Source organism: Ovis canadensis, chromosome 21 (assembly GCF_042477335.2).
Source record: "Ovis canadensis isolate MfBH-ARS-UI-01 breed Bighorn chromosome 21, ARS-UI_OviCan_v2, whole genome shotgun sequence".
NCBI lineage: Eukaryota > Metazoa > Chordata > Mammalia > Artiodactyla > Bovidae > Ovis > Ovis canadensis.
In genome coordinates, this window is record NC_091265.1 from 60,375,096 (window position 1) to 60,394,565 (window position 19,470).

A 19,470-nucleotide genomic window follows, 5' to 3' on the forward strand; every position below is an offset into this window, starting at 1 on the left:
AGTTCACTTCTAGTTATGCACCAAAAACACGGAAGGCACAGACTCAAACAAGTATCTGTACACCTGTTTGTGGAGGCATTGTGGAAACAGCCTAAATGACCTTGGACAGATAAAGAGATAAACAAAATGGAATATTATTTAGCCTTAAAGGAAATTCTGACAACATACAACAACATAGATGAGCCCCAAAAACATTATGCTAAGTGAAATAAGCCAGACACAAAAGAACAAATATCATATGCTCCACTTTTATGAGTTACCCAGAATAGACCCAGTCTTAGAAGGTTAAATAGTGGTTACCAGAGGCTGTGGGCAGAGGATGATGAAAAGTGAATGTTTAATGATGCAGAATTTCAGTTGGCATGAAGAAAACTTCTGGAGATGGACCGTGGTGATCGGTTATTCAACGTTGTGTGTGTACTCACTGCACTTGAATGGTACACTTGAAGAATGCTTACAGTGGGACTTCCGTGGTGGTCCAGTGGTTGAGAGTCTGCCTGCCAATGCAGGGTACACAGATTGGATCCCTGCTCCAGGAACTAAGATCCCACGTGCCTTGGGGCAACTAAGCCCGAGCACCACAACTACTGAGCCCACATGCCGAAACTACCGGCTCCTGTGCCCTAGAGCCTGTGCTCTGCAACAAGAGAAGCTGCTGCAGTGAGAAGCCTGAGCGCTGCTACAAAGAGCAGGCTCCACTTGACTTGCCACAATTGGAGAAAGCCCTTGGCCAGCAACGAGGGCATAGCACAGCCATAAAGTAAATAAATAAATAAACTTAAAAAAATGGTTAAAATGGCAAATTTTATGTTAATAAGTATTTTACCACAATAAATTTTTTAAATTAAAAGAAACTGAAAACCTGGACAAAGAACACAGATGCCTCTTATAAAGACGTATAGAGACCTGGTGGCTTCGCACTTTGTGAAGGGTCCATTGAGAACCACCAGTTTGGTTGGGGCAAGAGGCTGACCGCATCTATAGGATGGATTGTCTCATCCGACTAGTGAGGACTCCGGCACTGTTTGCCTTGTGATGAGCATTTACACGGGACATGAATAACTTCCCATTCTGTGAGCATTTTAAGACGCCATGCATGTGTAAAGCAACTATACTCCAATAAAAATTAATTTAACAGAACACCAACAAAAAAGAAACCCCATGTGATAGTTTGTTGTCTTATGGAAGAAGAAAGAAAGAAGCCATCCACAGACCTCTTCCATAGACCATCATGTCATCGATTTCCCAGATGTGTTCTTTTCAAGTCTCTGCAAATGGCCAGCCCATCAGATATTGCTCAAGAGTCCATTTAAACTGGCACCTTAACCCCTCCTTTCTTCCACACAAATGGATAACACGTGTATTGCCCAAAGCTCTGCCCACAGGGACCGTTTTTCTTCATTACCATTTTTCAGGGCCAGCTCTGAATTGGGCTGTCCTGAGCATACGTCCACTTCTGGCTGTCGCTGGTTTACTTGTACAAAGCCTTCCAGAAATTAGGCCTGTCCTTTCTCCTCCTCCCCTTGGAGCCTTTGAGTATAAACAGGTGAAACTGTAGAAACTGATGCCATGGGAATCGGAGCCACCTGCTCATGTAATTTATTTGTGCCTTCTGGATCAGTGTGGGCCCAGTATCGTATATACCACTTCAATTTCTTTTATTTGACAGCCTCAGGTCTCAGTTGCAGCACATGGGATCTTCGTTGCATCACGAAGGATCTTTGGTTCCGACACGTGGACTCTCAAGCTGTGGTGCGTGGGTTCAGTAGTTGTGGCGTGCAGGCTTGGTTGCTCTGAGGCTTGTGGGACCTTCGTTCTCCAACCAGGGATTGAGGCCGCGTCCCCTGCACTGCAAGGCAGGTTCTTAACCACTGGACCACAAGGGAAGACCCTCTATCACTTCAGTTTCTAATGAGACGCAACTGTGAAAATCCAGTTTCATGGTTCTGTAGGTCAGATAACACCCAGTTTATGATGAACACTTGGGACTGATAATCACATGGTGTTCCATAAATCAGGCATTCAGTCTTTATTAAGGCCCAGTAGCAAGCCAGAAACTGCTTTTGCAGAGATAGAATAGTTGTCAGCAGAGATAGCATGACCAAGATTCCAGAGGTCTTAGCTGTGATCCTCCTGTTGGGGGTTGCCAGAGATGCCACATGGAGTCTTTGGCTGACACCTAAGTCAGACACGTGGGTCTACTAGGCATAGTGCCCAAGTGGTAGGCAGCTTGCACCACAGCCTGGGCACTTGAAGAGCTCTTTTGAGATCCAGATAGAACATTGTCAGATTTACAGGTTATCCAGAAATTGAGTCAAAACAGCTTGTGATCTGTGTTGACTCCAAAACCCAAAAGGCACACCATACACTGCTCCTCTTTCTTTGTGACATATTATATCAGTGACAGCAACTCATCTCTCACATTAGAAGAGATATGCCCCATTCCGCAGACCTCTGGACTTCTGGACACCTTCCCGATGTGGCAGGCCCTCGAATTTTCATCTCCAACTCTCTGGCACACACATGTCTAGGGCACCTAAGGGAATTGTTGTCTTCTGTTCATAGTGTCCAGTTAGCATAATGGCATCAATTGAGTGTGTTCTCTGTGCTGGCAAGACTATCAAAGTCCCTTTGGCCCTAGCAGTTTGCAGGAGAATGGCAATAATCTAAGGACAAGACAGTAAAGGGATACTGTTTATCTTTGCTAGGTAAAAGCAAGCAGTGTAATTTCCTATGCTAACGGGAATATAAGAGAAAGTTTGTTCAATAGCAGTTGCTGCTGGGGTTTATTGATTTTCTCCAATAAAGATCTCAAATCTAGAATTGCAGTGGTATGGGATTTCCCTTAACCAATTGACCAACTGGTTTAAGATTCTGAACTCCCAATGCAGGGAGCCTGGGTTCAATTCCCAGTCAGGGAACTAGATTCCACATACTGGAACTGAAAGATCACATGCTGTAATAGAGACTGAAGATCCTGTGTGCTGTGGCTAAGAGCCAGCACAACCCCCCCAAAATGCATAAATACATTTAAAAAATATTTTGTTGTTGTTGTTCAGTCACTAAGTGGTGTCCAAATCTTTGTGACCTGATGGACTGCAGCATGCCAGGATTCCCTATCCTTCACTATCTCCCCGAGTTTGCTCAAACTCATGTCCATTGTTCAATGATGCCATCCAACCATCATATCCCCTTCTTCTCCTGCCCTCAATCTTTCCCAGCATCAGGGTCTTTTCCAATGGGTCAGCTTTTCATATCAGGTGGCTAAAGTATTGGAGCTTCAGCATCAGTCCTTCCAATTAATATTTAGGGTTGATTCATTTTAGGGTTGACTGGTTGGATCTCCTTGCTGTCCAAGGGACTCTCATGAGTCTTCTTCGGCACCACAGTTTGAAAGCGTCAGTTCTTTGGTGCTCAGCCTTCTTTATGGTTTAAAATAGAATTGCAGCTGTTATTGGCACTGCCACACTGTTTGCTTTTTCCACCTGCAAACAGGTAGGAATATGACTGGCATCATATTCCTTGCATCTCTTGCATCTCTCAAACCCTTAATGGTGGCACTAATCTCTGCAGTTTCTTCAGGGTTGTGGTATTACCTGGTTTACAACTTGGTGGGGGAGGGGACAATTCCAGGGCTTTCCTTTTGGTCCTTTTTGCCATATTCGTCCACACGGCAGTGGCAGAGAACCAATGGGAGTCTGCCAGCTACTGAGCACTAATCTCACAATCAATTCTGGGACAGGGGAAACAACCACAGCATGAATCTGAGGGCCTCAGGAATGTGACCTTTCATCTCTCAAATCCTTTGGTGCTAATTGGTCTCCATGGGTAATAATTTTCAAATTAACATCTGAAACTGTGGTGAATTTGTACTGTGTCATTTTAACTAAGCTGGATCTATTTCCCAGAATTCTCTTCCCTGCATAGTTCTGTTAATGTGGCCCACAAGTGACATTTTGTGTAAGATTTGGAAAGTGGAAGTGAAACAGGAGTTGAATACTTTTTTCCTTGAGGCAGGTTGGTGCAGGGGCCCCCGAGAGGGGCACCTCTCTCACAGTGACCCTCACTTGCTGGCTCAGCATGTTGGCATCGGGCAATAGCTGGGTCCACAGCTCCTCCTGCTTCTGCTCTTCTTGTTCCCGGATAGAGTGCCAGCTTCTCCTGTGAACCGTCTGCTTCATTAAAGTTAGAGGCTTAGGTGCAGTGAGAGATTGATTGCGTTCTGGTCCATCCTGTGGGTGCTAGCTAGTCCTCACAGGTGCCAGTTTGTTCTTGCTTCCCTCACCTCACATCACATGCTTTCCAACAGTCTGCCTGCTGTCTCTGAGCTCCAGCACCAGAAACAAAAACAGCAGTCTTCTATGATCAGCCCTCACAATTATACAGGGTCTTATCCCTAGGATACATCTTGACTACATATAATTGTGACCAGTAATTTTGTTTCTCTCATTAAATCCTGGCTGATACAGTAACCTTATTTTTTTTAATGTTTATATTTGTTTGTTTTTGGCTGTGCTGGGTCTTCATTGCTGCAGGGGCCTTTCTCTAGTTGTGGTGAGCAGGGCCACTCTCTGGTTGCAGTGCAGTGCAGAGCCTCTCTTGTACTGAGCACAGGCTCTAGAGCACGCGGGCCTCGAGGAGTTGGGGCACGAGGGCTCAGTCGTGGCTCACGGGTTTCATAGCCCTTCAGGATGTGGAATCTTTCTGGATCAGGGATTGAACCCATGTCCCCTACATTGGCAGGCGGATTCTTTCTTTTGGGGCCGCACCATGTGGCTTGTAGGATCTTAGTGCCCCAACCAGGGATTGAACCCAAGTTAACGAACTTTTGATCTCTATGACTCTTGTAGGCAAACATAGGTTCAGTTCCATTCAGTTCAGTCGCTCAGTCGTGTCCAACTCTTTGCAACCCCATGGACTGCAGCACACCAGGCTTCCCTGTCCATCACTAACTCCCAGAGCTTACTTAAACTCATGTCTGAGTCGGTGATGCCATCCGACCATCTCATCCTCTGTTGTCCCCTTCTTCTCCTGCCTTCAATCTTTCCCAGCATCAGGGTCTTTTCCAGTGAGTCAGTTTTTCGCATCAGGTGGCCAAAGTATTGGAGTTTCAGCTCCAGCATCAGTCCTTTCAATGAATATTCAGGACTGATTTCCTTTAGGATGGACTGACTGGATCTCCTTGCAGTCCAAGGGACTCTCAAGAGTCTTCTCCAACACCACAGTTCAAAAGCATCAATTCTTCGGCACTCAGCTTTCTTTATAGTCCAACTCTCACATCCATACATGACTACTGGAAAAACCATAGCTTTGACTATATGGACCTTTGTTGGCAAAGCAATGTCTCTGCTTTTTAATGTGCTGTCTGAGTTGGTCATAACTTTTCTTACAAGGAGCAAGCACCTTTTAATTTCATGGCTGCAGTCACCATCTGCTGTGATTTTTGAGCCCCCAAAATAAAGTCTGTTACTGTACTGTTTCTCCATCTATTTGCCATGAAGTGATGGGACCAGATGCCATGATCTTAGTTTTCTGATGTTTGAGTTTTAAGCCAACTTTTCTGCTCTCCTCTTTCACTTTAATCAAGAGGCTCTTTAGTTCTTCTTTGTTTTGCCACAAGGGTGATGTCATCTGCATATTTGAGGTTATTGTTATTTCTCCTGGCAATCTTGATTCCAGCTTGTGCTTCATCCAGCTCAGCATTTCTCATGATGTACTCTGCATATAAGTTAAATAAGCAGGGTGACAATATACAGCCTTGATGTATTCCATTCCCTATTTGGAACGAGCCTGTTGTTCCATGTCCAGTTCTAACGGTTGCTTCTTGACCTGCATATGGATTTCTCAGGAGGCAGGTCAGGTGGTCTGGAAGAAATACCCTTGCTCCTTGGAAGGAATGCTATGACAAACCTAGATGGTGTATTAAAAAGCAGAGAAATCACTTGTTGACAAAGGTCCATATAGTCAAAGTTATGGTTTTTCTAGTAGTTATGTACAGATGTGAGATTTGGACCATAAAGAAGATTGAGTGCTGAAGAATTGATGCTTTCCAATTATGGTGTTGGAGAAGACTCCTGAGAATGTCTTGGACTGCAAGATCAAACCAGTCAGTCCTAAAGGAAATCAACTCTGAATATTCATTGGAAGGACTGTCACTGAAGCTCTAAGAGCTTGGCCACTTGATGCAAAGAGCTGATTCACTGGAAAAGACCCTGAAGCTGCGAAAGATTGTGCGCAAAAGGAGAAAGGGGTGGCAGAGAATGAGACGGTTAGATAGCATCACTGTCTTAATGCACTTGAATTTGAGCAAACTCCTGAGATAGCGGAGGACACAGGAGCCTGGTGTGCTGCAGTCCATGGGGTCGCAAAGAGCCAGACAGGACTTAGCGACTAAAGGACAACAATCTCTTGAGAGACTTCTCTGGTCTTTAATCTGGCCTCTGTGGTCTTCTCTGGAATGAAGAACGCTGATGCCTGCCATTTATTGGAGGTTTCAATTCTATAAAGAGCTCAAAAGATACTGTTATGTGTATCCCTTGAGGTGGAGCCAGGACCCTGCCCCCAGGCTGCTGCTCCTGTCTTGTCTCTGCATCTTCTACCTTGTTTGATGAGCAACTGTTCAAATCTGCCCTTTGGAACTCAGGGAAGGTCACGGAGGCTGGAGTCTGCTGCTTACAAACAAGAAACAAAAGACATGGAAAGGCTTTTATGTCCAGGAGCCCCACAAGATCCTGCTTGGTTTCACTGGGTCCCCATTCTCATGGTAACAGCCTAGACATCTATTCTTAGGCATCTGCCTCATCCTCAAAGGTGGGGGGGGGGGGGGCGGTAACTGGCTTTCAGAGATTGACATACAACGTGCACATTTTAAAATATTTTATTTAAAAAAGGAAAACCAACCAAACAAAAAGCCCACCCCAAGAACTTCTGGTTCTGGGGGTCTGGGAGCAGCTTAGGTCTGTTAGGACGGTGGAACCTGGAAGACAGACAGTGTGGGGGCCTGACCCCTGGCAGGAAGAAGAGCTGGGGAGCCTGACAGGCAGAGTAGCCTTTTCCAGAGCTCAGCCCCTCTCTGTGGCATGTACTCATCCACTCGGAAAAGACAGGTTGGTGGTGGTGGGGGGGGGGTCCTCAATCCCCTTAAGAAGGCAGGGTGGGCAGTTCTCAACGGGGCTCAAATCTCTTGGCAAAGCCACCAACCAGTTACGAAGGAGAGAGTGGCCTGGAGTTCAATCGGGCCTATACCTTCCTGGGAGGTGGGCTCAAACAGGGAGATGCGCCCCCACTTACTAGTGCAGCCCCTCTCGGGAGAAAGGGCCCTGATGCGGTGGAACCCAGAGGCAGCCCTAGGAAAGAGCCTGGTGGGCAGGTCAGGGGCCAGATTCCCACCTGGAGCTCAGTGGCCTGGGCGCAGCGCCCGGATGGGCCGAGGAGGAGGGTTGTCTAGGACCGGTTCGGGCCGGAGGCGCATGCGGCCTCGGCGCTTCTGCTTGCGCAGCAGGTAGCTTGAGTACTGCACCTCAGGCATGGCCAGCTTGAGGCAGGCTTCGGTGGCTGGACCGGCGCGGCCGCTGGGCAGGTCGTAGCCCATGATGTCCACCTTGCGGCTGGGCTGCCACGGCTGCAGCTGCTTGGTGCGGATCTGGGCCGCGGGCCGCAGCACCGGCTCGTCGCCAAAGCAACGCCGCAGCAGGCGCTCTCGGGCCTCGCGCAGCTCGCGCGCCTCGCGCTCGACGCAGGCGCGGCCGGCACTCGCCACGCGGCGCCAGAAGGTGGCGTTGAAGTGGTCGTAGAGGCCCGCGTCGAGCGCGTTCCAGGCGCGCGCAGCCCGCGCGAGCGCCGCGGGGATGGCGGCAAGGCGCGAGCTGGCGGCGCGCGCGTTGAGCCTGGCGTAGAGCACGTCGTCCAGGTCCCAGGCCAGCAGGCGCCGCAGCAGCACGAGCGACTCGTCGAAGTACTCGGCGATCATGACGAGCGAGAAGACCTCCTCCACCTGGCGGATGAGGCCCGCCAGGTAGGCGGCGTCGTCGCGGGGGCTGCGCTCGTTGTCGCCGCCCAGGTCGTAGGCCAGGGTGTTGTGCGCGAACATGGCGAAGTGCTCGCCCGCGCGGTAGTAGGCCTCGGGCGCGCGCAGAAAGGCCTCGAGCGACGCGTTGGGCACGCGCCGGAAGGCGGGGCAGTACTGGTTGTAGTAGCTGAAGAGCGACTCGAACATGGCGGCCGGCTCGCGCAGGATGGTGACGTAGACGGTGCCGGGCGGCATGAGGCGCTGCAGCTCCGCGCGGTCGAAGCGCAGGTGGCTGGCCAGCACGTGCGGCGGCCGCGTGGCCGGATGCACGAAGTGCGCCGAGAAGTTACGCGGGTAGCAGAACTGATGCTCGCAGCTCGGGTGCGGCAGGGCCACCGTCAGGTTGTGGCGCTCGGCGAAACGGAACAGGATGTTCTGCACCGTCGTGCCCGCAGTCTTGTGCGTCTTCAGAAAGGCCACGGTCATGTGCTTGGGGCGCGGCGGAGAGTCCTGCAGAGGCGGGCAGCTCAGAGGGAACAGCTTGGGGTACCTGCAGGGTCCGGGGTGTGCAGGGGAGGAGGGTGTGAGAAGGGTGCCGCCTGACCCGGCCTCTCCCCAAGGATGCTGGGGATGGGCCCAGGGCTTTACCCACCAAACAGTACACACACGCATGGTACCGGCATCAAAGATGACCACCCCCAGGGAGTCCCTGTGAGAGGGTAACAGGCAGGAAGGCCAAGGGCCTCCAAACGGAGGAAATAGGTTGCAAGTGTCAGACATTAAAAAAAAAAAAATCTCTCTAGTGTTTGCCTACAATGTGGGAGACCCGGGTTGGATCCCTGGGTCAGGAAGATCCCCTGGAGAAGAAAAGGCAACCCACTCCAGTATTCTTGCCTGGAGAACCCCATGGACCCTCTGTCACAAAGAGTTAGACAGGACTGAACCTCACTTTCACTTTAAGCAGCAGGAGGAGACAAAATAGTGTTAAAAATTTTCCCCTTCTGTATACAAAGTTAAAAAGAGGTTTCTCTTAAAATACTGTGTTGCCATGATGACATCTGGTTCCATCTGAACTTAACATTTCTCAAATCTTGAGCTAACCAATGCATTTTTTAATGGAAATGTTTGTCTTTAGCTATGTTAACATACTATGCAGTTACCCTTGATTCTATCTTCAAGTTGGTGCCACCTAAAAGCTCAGATTTAGGCTCAGAACTGACTTGACAAACCAGTTTGTTATACTCAGACATTGTTCTCCTAATCTATGTAAACAAAATTATTGTTTTTCCAGTAGTCAGGTATGGATGTGAGAGTTGGGCCATAAAGAAAGCTGAGCGCTGAAGAATTGATGCTTTTGAACTGTGGTGTTGGAGAAGACTCTTGAGAGTCCCTTGGACTGCAAGGAGGTCCAACCAGTCCATCGTAAAGGAGATCAGTCTTGGGTGTCATGGGAAGGACAGATGTGGAAGCTGAAACTCCAATACTTTGGCCACCTGATGCGAAGAACTGACTCCTTGGAAAAGACCCTGATGCTGGGGAAGATTGAGGGTAGGAGGAGAAGGGGTCAACAGAGGATGAGATGGTTTGATAGCATCACTGACTTGAGGGACATGAGTTTGTGTAAACTCTGGGAGTTGGTGATGGACAGGGAGGCCTGGTGTGTTGCGTTTCGTGGGGTTGCAAAGAGTCGGAACAACTGAACGACTGAACTGAACTGAATCTGCCTTTCTACAGGATTCAAATCAATCGTTTTATGGACTGGGATAACTCGCCTGGTGCAAAGATTATCTCAAAATACATCTTGTCGGTGGGGGGCCTGGTGCCATTCTCTGATTTTTGAGACATTCCTTTCTTTCATTAACAGACTGCTAGTAACTTCTCCCCTGGAGAAGGAAATGGCAACCCACTCCAGTATCCTTGCCTGGAGAATCCCATGGGTGGAGGAGCCTGGTAGGCTACAGTCCATGGGGTCGCAAAGAGTCGGACACGACTGAGTGACTTTTTACTTTTACTTTTTACTTAGTAACTATATAACATCCAGCTAAAGACTAGCAGGCAGGTATTCTTTCTGCCCACTTCTGATGTCTATGTCAGAAGCTTTCTCTATCTCCTTTATACTTTAATAAAACTTTATTACACAAAAACTCTGAGCAATCAAGCCTCATCCCTGACCCCAGATTGAATTCTCTTCTGGAGGCCAAAAATCCTGGAGTCTTTCGTGGTTCAGCCACAACCTTTTACCTGTTGGCCTCTTTTTGTTCACACACGTGTGTATGTCCCACCTCTTGAATATGAGTGGGACTTATTGATGCCTCTAAGGAGTTAGAATAGGGCAGAAATGGTGGGATGTGACTTGTGAGATTACATTATAAAAAGACTATGCCACTGTCTTAGTATCGTTCTCTCACTCTCTAGGGTAACTCTTGCAGGGGGTGAGGGTGAGGTACCAGGTGGGAACAGTCAGTCCTCAAGGAGCCAGGCCCTCAGTCCATCATCAACCTGCTTGAAGAGCTGAAGCCTCCCCCAGCAACCACATATAGGAGCTTGTAAGGGGAGCCCTTCCAATCAGGGCTTCATATTAAACCGCCTTCTCCAACCACCAGCTTGACTGAAACTCTGTGAAAGGCCTCAAACCAGAGGCATCCAGCTAGGGCAAGCCTGAATTCCTGACCCACAGGAATGAGATAATAAATGTTAGATGTTTTCAACCTCTTAAGTTTTGTGGTATTTGGTTACCCATAAAAAATAATACAAGGACAGCGATTCCCCTGGTGGTCCAGTGGTTAAGAATCTGCCTGCCAGTGCAGGGGACACAGGTTTGATCCCTGGTCTGGGAAGATCCCACATGCTGCTAAGCAACTAAGCCCCTGTGCCACAGCTGCCAGGGCTGCGCTCTAGAGCCCCCGAGCCACAACCACGGAAGCCTGCATACCTAGAGCCAGTGTTCTGCAATAAGAGAAGCCACTTCAACGGGAAGCCTGTGTGCGGCATGAAGGCCCAGCACAGCCAAACAAATAAACCCTTAGTGTTTTTAAAACGCAAAATAGAATAATACAAGGACAAAGGCCCTTGGGGACCCTTGAGGAATTCCACTTTACAGGTGTGCAAACTGGAGAACAGGAGGAGGAACATCATTTCTATAAGTCCAGCAACTCAGATAAAATCGCCAAACCCTCTTGCTGTCTGTTGTCTTTCTCATTTTCACTCTTTCCCCTGGCTCTTCATTTCATTGGAAAAGACCCTGATGCTGGGAAGGATTGAGGGCAGGAGAAGGCAACAGAGGATGAGATGGTTGGATGGCATCACCAACTCAACGGACATGAGTTTGAGCAAACTATGGGAGATAGTGAAGGATAGGGAAGCCTGGTGTGCTGCAGTCCATGGGGTCGCAAAGAGTTGGACACTACTTGGCAAGTGAACAACAACAGGCTCCTCACACTGTAGACGAATGGCAAGGACTCTGAAGCAGCTTGTTACATGATTCCATCAAGTCCTCTGGGACCTCATTCATTCATTCAGCTAGTAGTTGTTTTTGTTTGTTTAAGCATCTACTAATTTACTATATGCTAGGAGCTGTTCTAGGGTCCAGAAATATAATAGTATAAAAACCATAATAATCCCACCCTTCATAAAACTTTGATTTCTGTTTTCTTGTTCCTAAAACAAGGGTGTTCAAGGTGACCTTACTAGGTGACCTGTAAGTTCATGCCAGACTTTGAGTCACTTTCCTCTTTCTTTTCTACCATCCTAAGCATCAGGCAACAAGGGCAACTCTTAAGCAGCCTTGAGGATGCTAGTGAGATTACCTTTCTGGTTTGGGTTCAGGATGTCTACACGGATGGTCCATAAGACCAGAAAGGCATCTGGCAGGAGGGACTGAGCCCATTCACACTGTTCTCATGGATGACCATGTAGAGAATGGCAAACAGGCCCTGAGTGGGGCGCAGGGATTTATTTGGTTCCCGCAGTGAGCCAGGAGCAGGGTCAGGGCTCCTATTCATCATCACATTGTATCCTGTATCAGGGTGACTGGCAGGGTCACACATAGTGTCATTGTCATTTTCTAGATGAGCAAATGGGCTCAGAGAAGTGAGGAGACTTGCCCAGAAAAACAGTAGTGTGAAGTTGTTTGCAGTTCTCTGGGGAGTGTGTGGCTGAAGTACACTGACTCCATCACAGGCCTGCAGCCCTACACCCTTCCTTTTTTGTGTAACTGCGCTTTAGCCTACTCATAAGCAGTGCACTCAAGCCAGGCAAATTCCCTGTCAGACTTTATCCTTGCCTTCATCCCATGTGAAAACTGGAAGACTGTCTTTTGCTGATGCAGATAGTTAATGGCCACAAAACCCCCAACCCCCCACTCCAGGTGGAGGACACCACCACCTGTCCATCCATGGGGATGTACTCCTGAGTAGTCACATTCTGTTTTTAGCTTTTGCCCCTTTAAATCTCCCTGTACCCCTTTCGATGCCACTGTGAATGCCTCTGGATCCTCCACCTACTAGATCCTTCCTGCCTGTATGTAACTTACCATAGTAAAGTTATTAAGTGCAGTTTATATGGAGTTACTTCTGTTTTTGATCTTAAAGTTCTTTTTCACTTCGTAGGATATTCAACCTCTCTGCCTCCCATCCATCAGGTACTCAGAAGTGATGGCGAGGGAAAGACTCGGGCTGGAATAGACTCTCAGCTTACACACTCAGGGCTTTCCTGACCGCTCAGTTGGTAAAGAATCCTCCTGCAGTGCATGAGACTGGTTTGCTTCTTGGGTTGGGAAGATCTGCTGGAGAAGGGATAGTATTCTATTCCCACTCCAGTATTCTTGGGCTTCCCTTGTAGCTCAGCTGCTAAAGTATCCGCCTGCAATGCGGGAGGCCTGGGTTCGATCCCTGGGTGGGAAGATGCCCTGGAGAAGGGAAAGGCTACCCACTCGAGTATTCTGGCCTGGAGAAATCCACGGACTACAGTCTATGAGGTCGCAAAGTGTTGGACACGACTGAGTGACTTTCACGTCCACATCCATTACACACAACACTTTCTGTGAAGTCCTTCTCAGGAAGGTTGTGTAGATCTAAAAAGAATGTATGGAAAGTGCTCTGAGAACACAGGAAAGAGCAAAGCCAAGAAGAGGGTGGACTCTTCTGTCAGGCTTAAGGAACGAGAAGAGGAGAGCTCCCATCCGCTAACCAGGCAGCTGAGCTCTGGAGGAAAGCAATTCCCGGGCCACGCCCCCTCACCGAGACCCCGCCCCCTTACCAGCTGAGCTGCGCCCCCTGGTGGATGAGGAGACTTAAGGTGCTGCATCCTAGCACCAGCAGCAGGATTTTCCTGCGGCTCATCTTGGTGGCCTGCTGCAGGCGCTGGAGAATGGGCGGCATGATGGGGTACCCACCCCTGGATCAGCCAGGGCCTCACTATCCAGGACTCCCTTCGCCGGCACTCATGGGGGCTCCTGGGGCTCCGGTAGCAAGGCCAGTGTTCCTGTGAGGTCTGGCAGGAGAAGGAGGAAAACAGGTTTGTAGCGGGCAGAGGAGATGGGCGCCGAGCCCCAACAGGACTGCTGCAAATGAGAGCTCCGAAGGGTGGGGTGCGCAGAGAGGCCAAGGAAGATCAGATTCCTACCTCCTGTTACCATGACCCTATCTCCAGATAACTCAGTATTGGGTGGAATTACAGGCTCTGGGGTCTGGCCAGCCCTTCAGGCTGTAGCCACTCCCTCCCTTGAGCCAAGTCTCTGCTTCTCTGCTTGCCCCTAATTCATCTTTGTCTCATGGCCATTTATGTCTGTCTTAGCACCAGTGCCTGGCTTAGCCCAGAAGTCTCAATTCAGGGTTTCCTCTCCTACAGGATTCCTTGCCTGACTTCTTCTTCAGCCAGCAGTTAGTCTTGACTCCCTAGACACTAAGCTCCTCAGAAACGCTGACCAGATCTTGACCTTCTTGAGTCTCTCATATGAAAAAGAGGCTTACTATGTGTATTATACGACTGCACACTTAATTCCATCTAATCCTCACTGCAGCCCTAACATAGGTGTTCCCATTTTACAGACAAGGAAACTGAGGCTCTAAGGGCTGGTGTCACTTATCTGGATCGCACAGCTGGTATTAGCAGGATCTGGATTCTGATCTGCTTCCAGATACTTGCAGCTCCAGAGTCCATGCCCTCAGACAGCATGTGTGCCGCTTCCACAGAGAACTGATTTCCCTATCCCTGCCCTGGACTCTGCAATTCTGCATACCTCTGATCCATGAGGGAAAGAAAGGAAGGACTTGAGATCCTGGAACCCTATCTGAGTTCCATCCCAAGTCACCTGAAACCCTGGCTGCCCTGTCGGCTGATGGCAGTGAGAGATGCCTGGCCAAGGAAGAGGGTGGCCGCCTGGGATTTGGGAGGGGAGTACAGGGGATGCCCTACAGAGATTCTCCAGGGGAAGGTGGCCTCCATCCCAGCTGAGCAGCAGGAGCGAGAGGCTGGAGGAGGGCCTGGTGTCTGGCCAGTCACCTGCCCCCGCATGAATGTGTTAGCTCAAGGGCATCCTGACGCTTGGCAGCTTCAGTGGAAAGTTAGCTTCAGTGCCTGGGGAGGGTGGGGGTCTCTGTCTCAGGGGCCTCCGTCTCCAGGTTCGAGTTTGGCTTCGTCCTCACATGCACCCCTCTCCAAAGGGAAGGGGGAGCCTGGAACCTTCTGGGCATGTGCATGTGTGTGGAACTAGGACACCTCAGTCTCAGGAGGGTTGAAGTAATGTGAAAACTCTTTGACCATGACCTTCCCCTGGGCCTGGCTTCTCCTTTAGCCCCTCCTCCCCCTAATTGATCCTGGATTACACTGAAGCCTGTTGGGTGTGAAGATGTCCTGGTTATGCCTTTCCCTTCTCTCCAGGCCCCCTCACCTGGTTTCATCCACCAGCCTGCAGACAGAGTTAATCCTCCCGGAGCCAAGGGATGTGAAGCACCCAGCCACAGAGGGCAACCAAGGGCGCAGCAAAGAAAGGCTAAGAGCCCCGTCTTCAAGGATTGCGAGGGCGGAGGAGGGCTGGTGCTGCCCACGTGAGGCACGAGGGAGTCAGAGCCCTCTCAGGACACCTTCTCCCCTGTCACTTATCCTGCCGAGAGGACTTGGTGACCAGGTGGGAATTTCTCACTGGGGCCACATGGAGGACCACCAATTCCTATCTTTGCTCAACTCACTGAAACCAGCCTTTTTTTTTGGCAATAGAAATTACACAAATGGCTCATTTACTAAAACAGTAGAAAAAGGTGAAGAAACATACATCAAAGTACATACACTCAGGAGCTAAAATCCCAGATTACATACATTCTAAGTTGCTGAAACCAGTCTATTTTTCTGAGACTCCAGGTCAGCCCAGGAGGTCAAGCCTGGGGACAGCTACAGTGGGACTTTGCCTGGGAGATGCTTCAACGAGGCCATAGGGAGAAAGGTAATGGGGTGCTTGGTGGTGCCCTCCATCCCACTCCCTGCCATGGCCTAGCCCTGGGGAGCCAGCCAGTCTGAGAGGCCGGATACAGGGTATCATCCGCGTAAGAACTCCCTGGATGCCAGTCCACCAAGGTAGGCAGCAGCTTCTGCATGCTCCCCGTCCGTGACTGGAGGCTCACTGCCTGCAGATACTGCCTGGTTTGCTTCTGAGCAGCCTTGGCTGTTTCAAAAGTTCTTTCTGGGACAGCTAGACTCAGCCTACTGCTGGTTGCGCCCTCCTCGGCTTGTCCCCTTCCACATTCCACACTCGGGGTTGCTCATGCTGCCCTGCTAGGCCACAGGAACCCTGTAAGTTTTTTCTCCATGACAGACCTTCAGGTATTTGAAAGCAGTAACCCTGTCTCCTCTGGGTGGGCACTCGGCCAGGCTAAACATTCCAGGTCCCGAGAGAGGGTGCTGGAGGAGGGTGCCCCTTCGCTTAGCAAATTCACTCCACAATGCCTGTTGTGGACACGGGGTCAGGCCACCGGCACCGAGGAAGGGGGCCACCTGGGGCTCTCGGTTTCCTTCGGTAACCCCTAGGTCAGTGGGGGTGGGTGGCAGCCTGCTGGGATCAGAACTGAGACATGCTTCAGACTTCTCCCGGCCTCCCCTCTGTCTTCTCCGATGAGAGTTTCCCTCAGTCGTGTCCCAGACAAGTCAGGGTGCCCGGGTTCGTGAGAAAATCAGTGCTAATTTTAGTCAGAACAATCTACCGCAGGCTGCCGCCTGGTTTTGCAAATTGCTTTCCTTTCTCCAGGGAACCAAAGAAGAAACGGCTTAGCTGGCCGAAGCTTTGAAAACTGATCGGATGCCCACCCACTCCCACACAAGCCCTCTGCTTGCTCTCTGGGGGCTCTAGGGCTGATATGGATGCCCTTGGAGGAGGAGGGCACCCTGACCCCCACCACCTGGACCTGACCCTTGGGTGACCTGGAGACTGCCTCTTTACTGAGGATGGCACCGCAGGTGAAGAGGGCAATTGCCCCCTGCACTGAGGAGGAAGGGGCCAAGGGCAGAGAGGGCTGCACACTAGTGGCCCAGGAGATGAAATGTCTTTCCAGCTCCCTCTTTTCCTTCCTTTCTTCCCACCAGCCTTCGCCAGGTCACCCCCGCCCCCCAGTCCCCTCTGCCTGTCATCCACGGCCACCTCCTCCCTGCCTCTGATTTCCCTTCATCCTCCTCTGTCCATCAGTGGCCCCCACTCTCCCAGCCCCCATTCCCTCAATTGCATGCCAACCTCCCCCAGAGATCGGGTCACTGGGATCTGGTCCCCAGTAAGGGATAGGCCAGCGTCGTGCTCTCACCCATTCCTCTCCTGCTCTGCCGGGGGCCAAGAGCCCCCCTCCCTCCTCATGCTCTTCAGGCGCCGGCCCCCAAGACACTCTCCCGCCCCAGCCGGCATCCCTCATTCAGGTCCGGTCCACCTCCGCCCCTCCAGCTCCAGGCCGGCCGCTGCAGTACTCACGCTGACCAGACTCTGCCGGGACCCGCGTGGAGGGGGGTCGCCGCTATCTCCCCAGACCTTGCGGCGAAATCCGCTGAAGGTCCGAGGGCGCTGGGGGCCCACCACGCAGAGTGCTGGTCGCTCGCTGGCCTCTCCGCGCTTGGATGGGATCAGGTGGCAGCGTCGGCCCAGCTCCGCTGCTCTTGGCTCAGCCCGCTGCCCGCCCCCCATCGCACACCGGAGGCGGAGGCGGGGCGGGGGCGGGGGCCGGCGAGCACGGGAGGGGGAGGGGCAGAATGGGAAGAGGAGGGGGCTGCCCGCGGGACCCTCTCCCAGGGGTGTCTTCGAATACGGGCATTTTCCCTGGGCAGTCTGGCAGAGTCTGGACGCCAGGGTGGTCAGCTGCTTGCCCTCCCTCTACGGGAGGGGAAACTAAGGCCTGGAAGGTGTCTGGGCACTCCAGCCTTGCTGGGCATTCCTGGGCCCCCACTGGTCACCCTTGGCAGGTCGGTCCCAGGGGAATTAGAGACGCAGGTACATTCGCAAGTCCCCACATGTTTTCCGCCCACCCCCTTCTCCTCTTTCCCCCTCCAGCAGAGAAATACCTTCCAGCCTGGGGTCTGGTTCCATCTGTCCTCACACCCCTGGAGATCCCTTCCCTTCCAGTCTGCCGCTGACCCTCTCCTCCTTTGCACCAGAAGTCCGGATCCACATATTCCCGGCCAGAGCTTCCGTGGACCCAGGACCCCTGCCTGGGCACTTTGTGCTGGGAATCAGGGAACTCAAGTTCAACCTGGGGTGAACTTAAATTCTAGGGTTAAGAGGCAACTCCCTGGACCTGGTTGTTTCCAGATCTACTATAGGGAGCTGTTTGTGGAGCTGTTCTGAGGCTGCAGAGATGATCCATGTGAAGCCTCTGTGAGAACGGTCCTGACTTTTCTACTGCCTTCTTAGTCCTCCGCTCCAACCACCTGAAAGCTGAGTCCTCCCAGACACCCAGAGCCCCACATTGAGTTACGTGGTTCTCGTGAACCCCTGCTTTCTACTGCCGTCTGGGCCCGGTGTGGCCAGAATCCTGGAGCTGAGGCAGCCACCCAAAGCTGGGGCTGGAAGGGGCTGGATTCCATTCTAGACCCACACAGATACATAGGTGTTGTGTGAGGGTCCTTACTAAGCAGGAGAAGGGAATGGGGAATCTCAGAGTTAAGAGAACTGCTTGTGATCCATTTGGTCCCTTCGGGATGTCAGTTTCTCTCTGCCCCTGTCTTCCCTTCTGCACAATTGGAAGAGGGTCATATTCTGCCCAGGTCCCAAGGCTGTTATCATTAAATGAACCCCACTGCCTGGCCTGTCCCTTTCTAGCCCTGGTCACACTGCATCCTACCCATCAGCCCTTAGTTTATCCTGCTTCAGAGACCCCCAAGTTCTTCCCTAGCACATACATATGCCTTGGGGCCTCTGGCCTCAGATGACCTGCCAGTGGCTCTCCAGTTACAGTAAGCAGAAAGACATTTCCTTTGCATCAGGAATGGTTCTGCCTGAGTGGGCTGACAAGCTGGAGGGCTGGGGAGCACTGCTGTTCTTTCTTCTGTCCTTTCTGGGTTTGGCATCTCCTCTGGGAGTGTCAGGAGACTGGGATGATGGTAGTGATGAAAAGGGGGAGGGTTTAGGTTTGGGCAGGAGCAAAGAGAATTTCCTGCCAGGGTTAGGTTGCAAGCAACCTTCCTGGCCCAGTCCTTTGTCTATCCCTGGACCTGACCTCCCATTCTTTTTTCCCTCCTCCCAGGTACTGCTCTGTTGGGGGTGATTCGTGAAATAGAGCTTGCTAGAGAGAAGATCTGAGGGATGTGGGTGTGGAGGGAGGGGAGAGGGAATAGAGACCATTTTGAGTTGCCCCGCTCTCTCATCCAACACACATACATGCACACTGGCTGCGACCTGGCTGTCTGTGAGACAGCAGCACTGGAATGGGAACGGGATCTCAGAGCTGGAGGCAGAGGTGGGAAGATGAACTGAACTGACTGATCAGGACAGGGAGAAGCAGAAGGGGGCAAGCAAGGGCCACCTGCCCATCCCTCCCTCAGGGGCACAGGCCGCTGGTGGGGTAGGAGAGCACCAGACAGGGTCTGCTGCGCCAGTAAGCTGGTGGGGATGAGGGAAGAAAAGGTCCTGAGTTTATTTTCTTTCTTTTTCGGCCTCGCGGTGCGGCTTGTGGGATCTTAGTTACCTGACTGCGGATGGAACCCGGGTTTCCCCAGGGAAAGCACTGAGTTCGACCCACTGGACCACCAGGGAATTCCCCTGCGTTTATTTTCAAGACTAAAAAAGGATCCAAATCTTGTCGCTTAAGACTGCTTTTTTTTTTTTCCCCCCCTTTCAGTAATAATTCATTGAGCACTTCTAACGCCAGGTACTGTGAGACCGTAAAAACTCATGTCTTGGGAGTTGTAAGTGCAGAAAAGGGCAAGAAAGATTTCAAAACAAATGGTAGAGGTTTGGCCGCTCCAGAGCAGGAAAGGCGGGAGACAGTTTAACGTAG

General features: G+C 51.1%; 1 protein-coding gene across 2 annotated transcripts; it reads right to left on the reverse strand.

The window, feature by feature from the left end:
* Nucleotides 1–6,861: 6,861 nt before the first annotated feature.
* GAL3ST3 (galactose-3-O-sulfotransferase 3) lies at nt 6,862–17,305 on the reverse strand. Of its 2 annotated transcripts, none has more exons than XM_069564997.1 (3): nt 16,953–17,305; nt 13,265–13,498; nt 6,862–8,558 (listed from the first exon to the last, which is right to left on the reverse strand). In XM_069564997.1, the coding sequence occupies exons 2-3, from the start codon at nt 13,384–13,386 to the stop codon at nt 7,397–7,399; spliced, it is 1,284 nt and encodes a 427-aa protein (XP_069421098.1). In that variant the 5' UTR covers nt 13,387–13,498; nt 16,953–17,305; the 3' UTR covers nt 6,862–7,396. The 2 variants fall into 2 exon arrangements, with proteins under 2 accessions (XP_069421098.1, XP_069421099.1); XM_069564998.1 differs by having other exon boundaries at nt 16,792–17,170.
* Between the last annotated feature and the right edge of the window lie 2,165 nt (nt 17,306–19,470).

What these genes read in the sequence shown, in the direction of transcription:
- GAL3ST3 (XM_069564997.1), bottom strand. Translation starts at nt 13,386, where the DNA reads ATGCCGCCCATTCTCCAGCGCCTGCAGCAGGCCACCAAGATGAGCCGC. An exon ending in CAGGGGGCGCAGCTCAGCTG is followed by an intron (nt 8,559 to 13,264) that starts GTAAGGGGGCGG and finishes CGGACCCTGCAG; the next exon opens with GTACCCCAAGCTGTTCCCTC.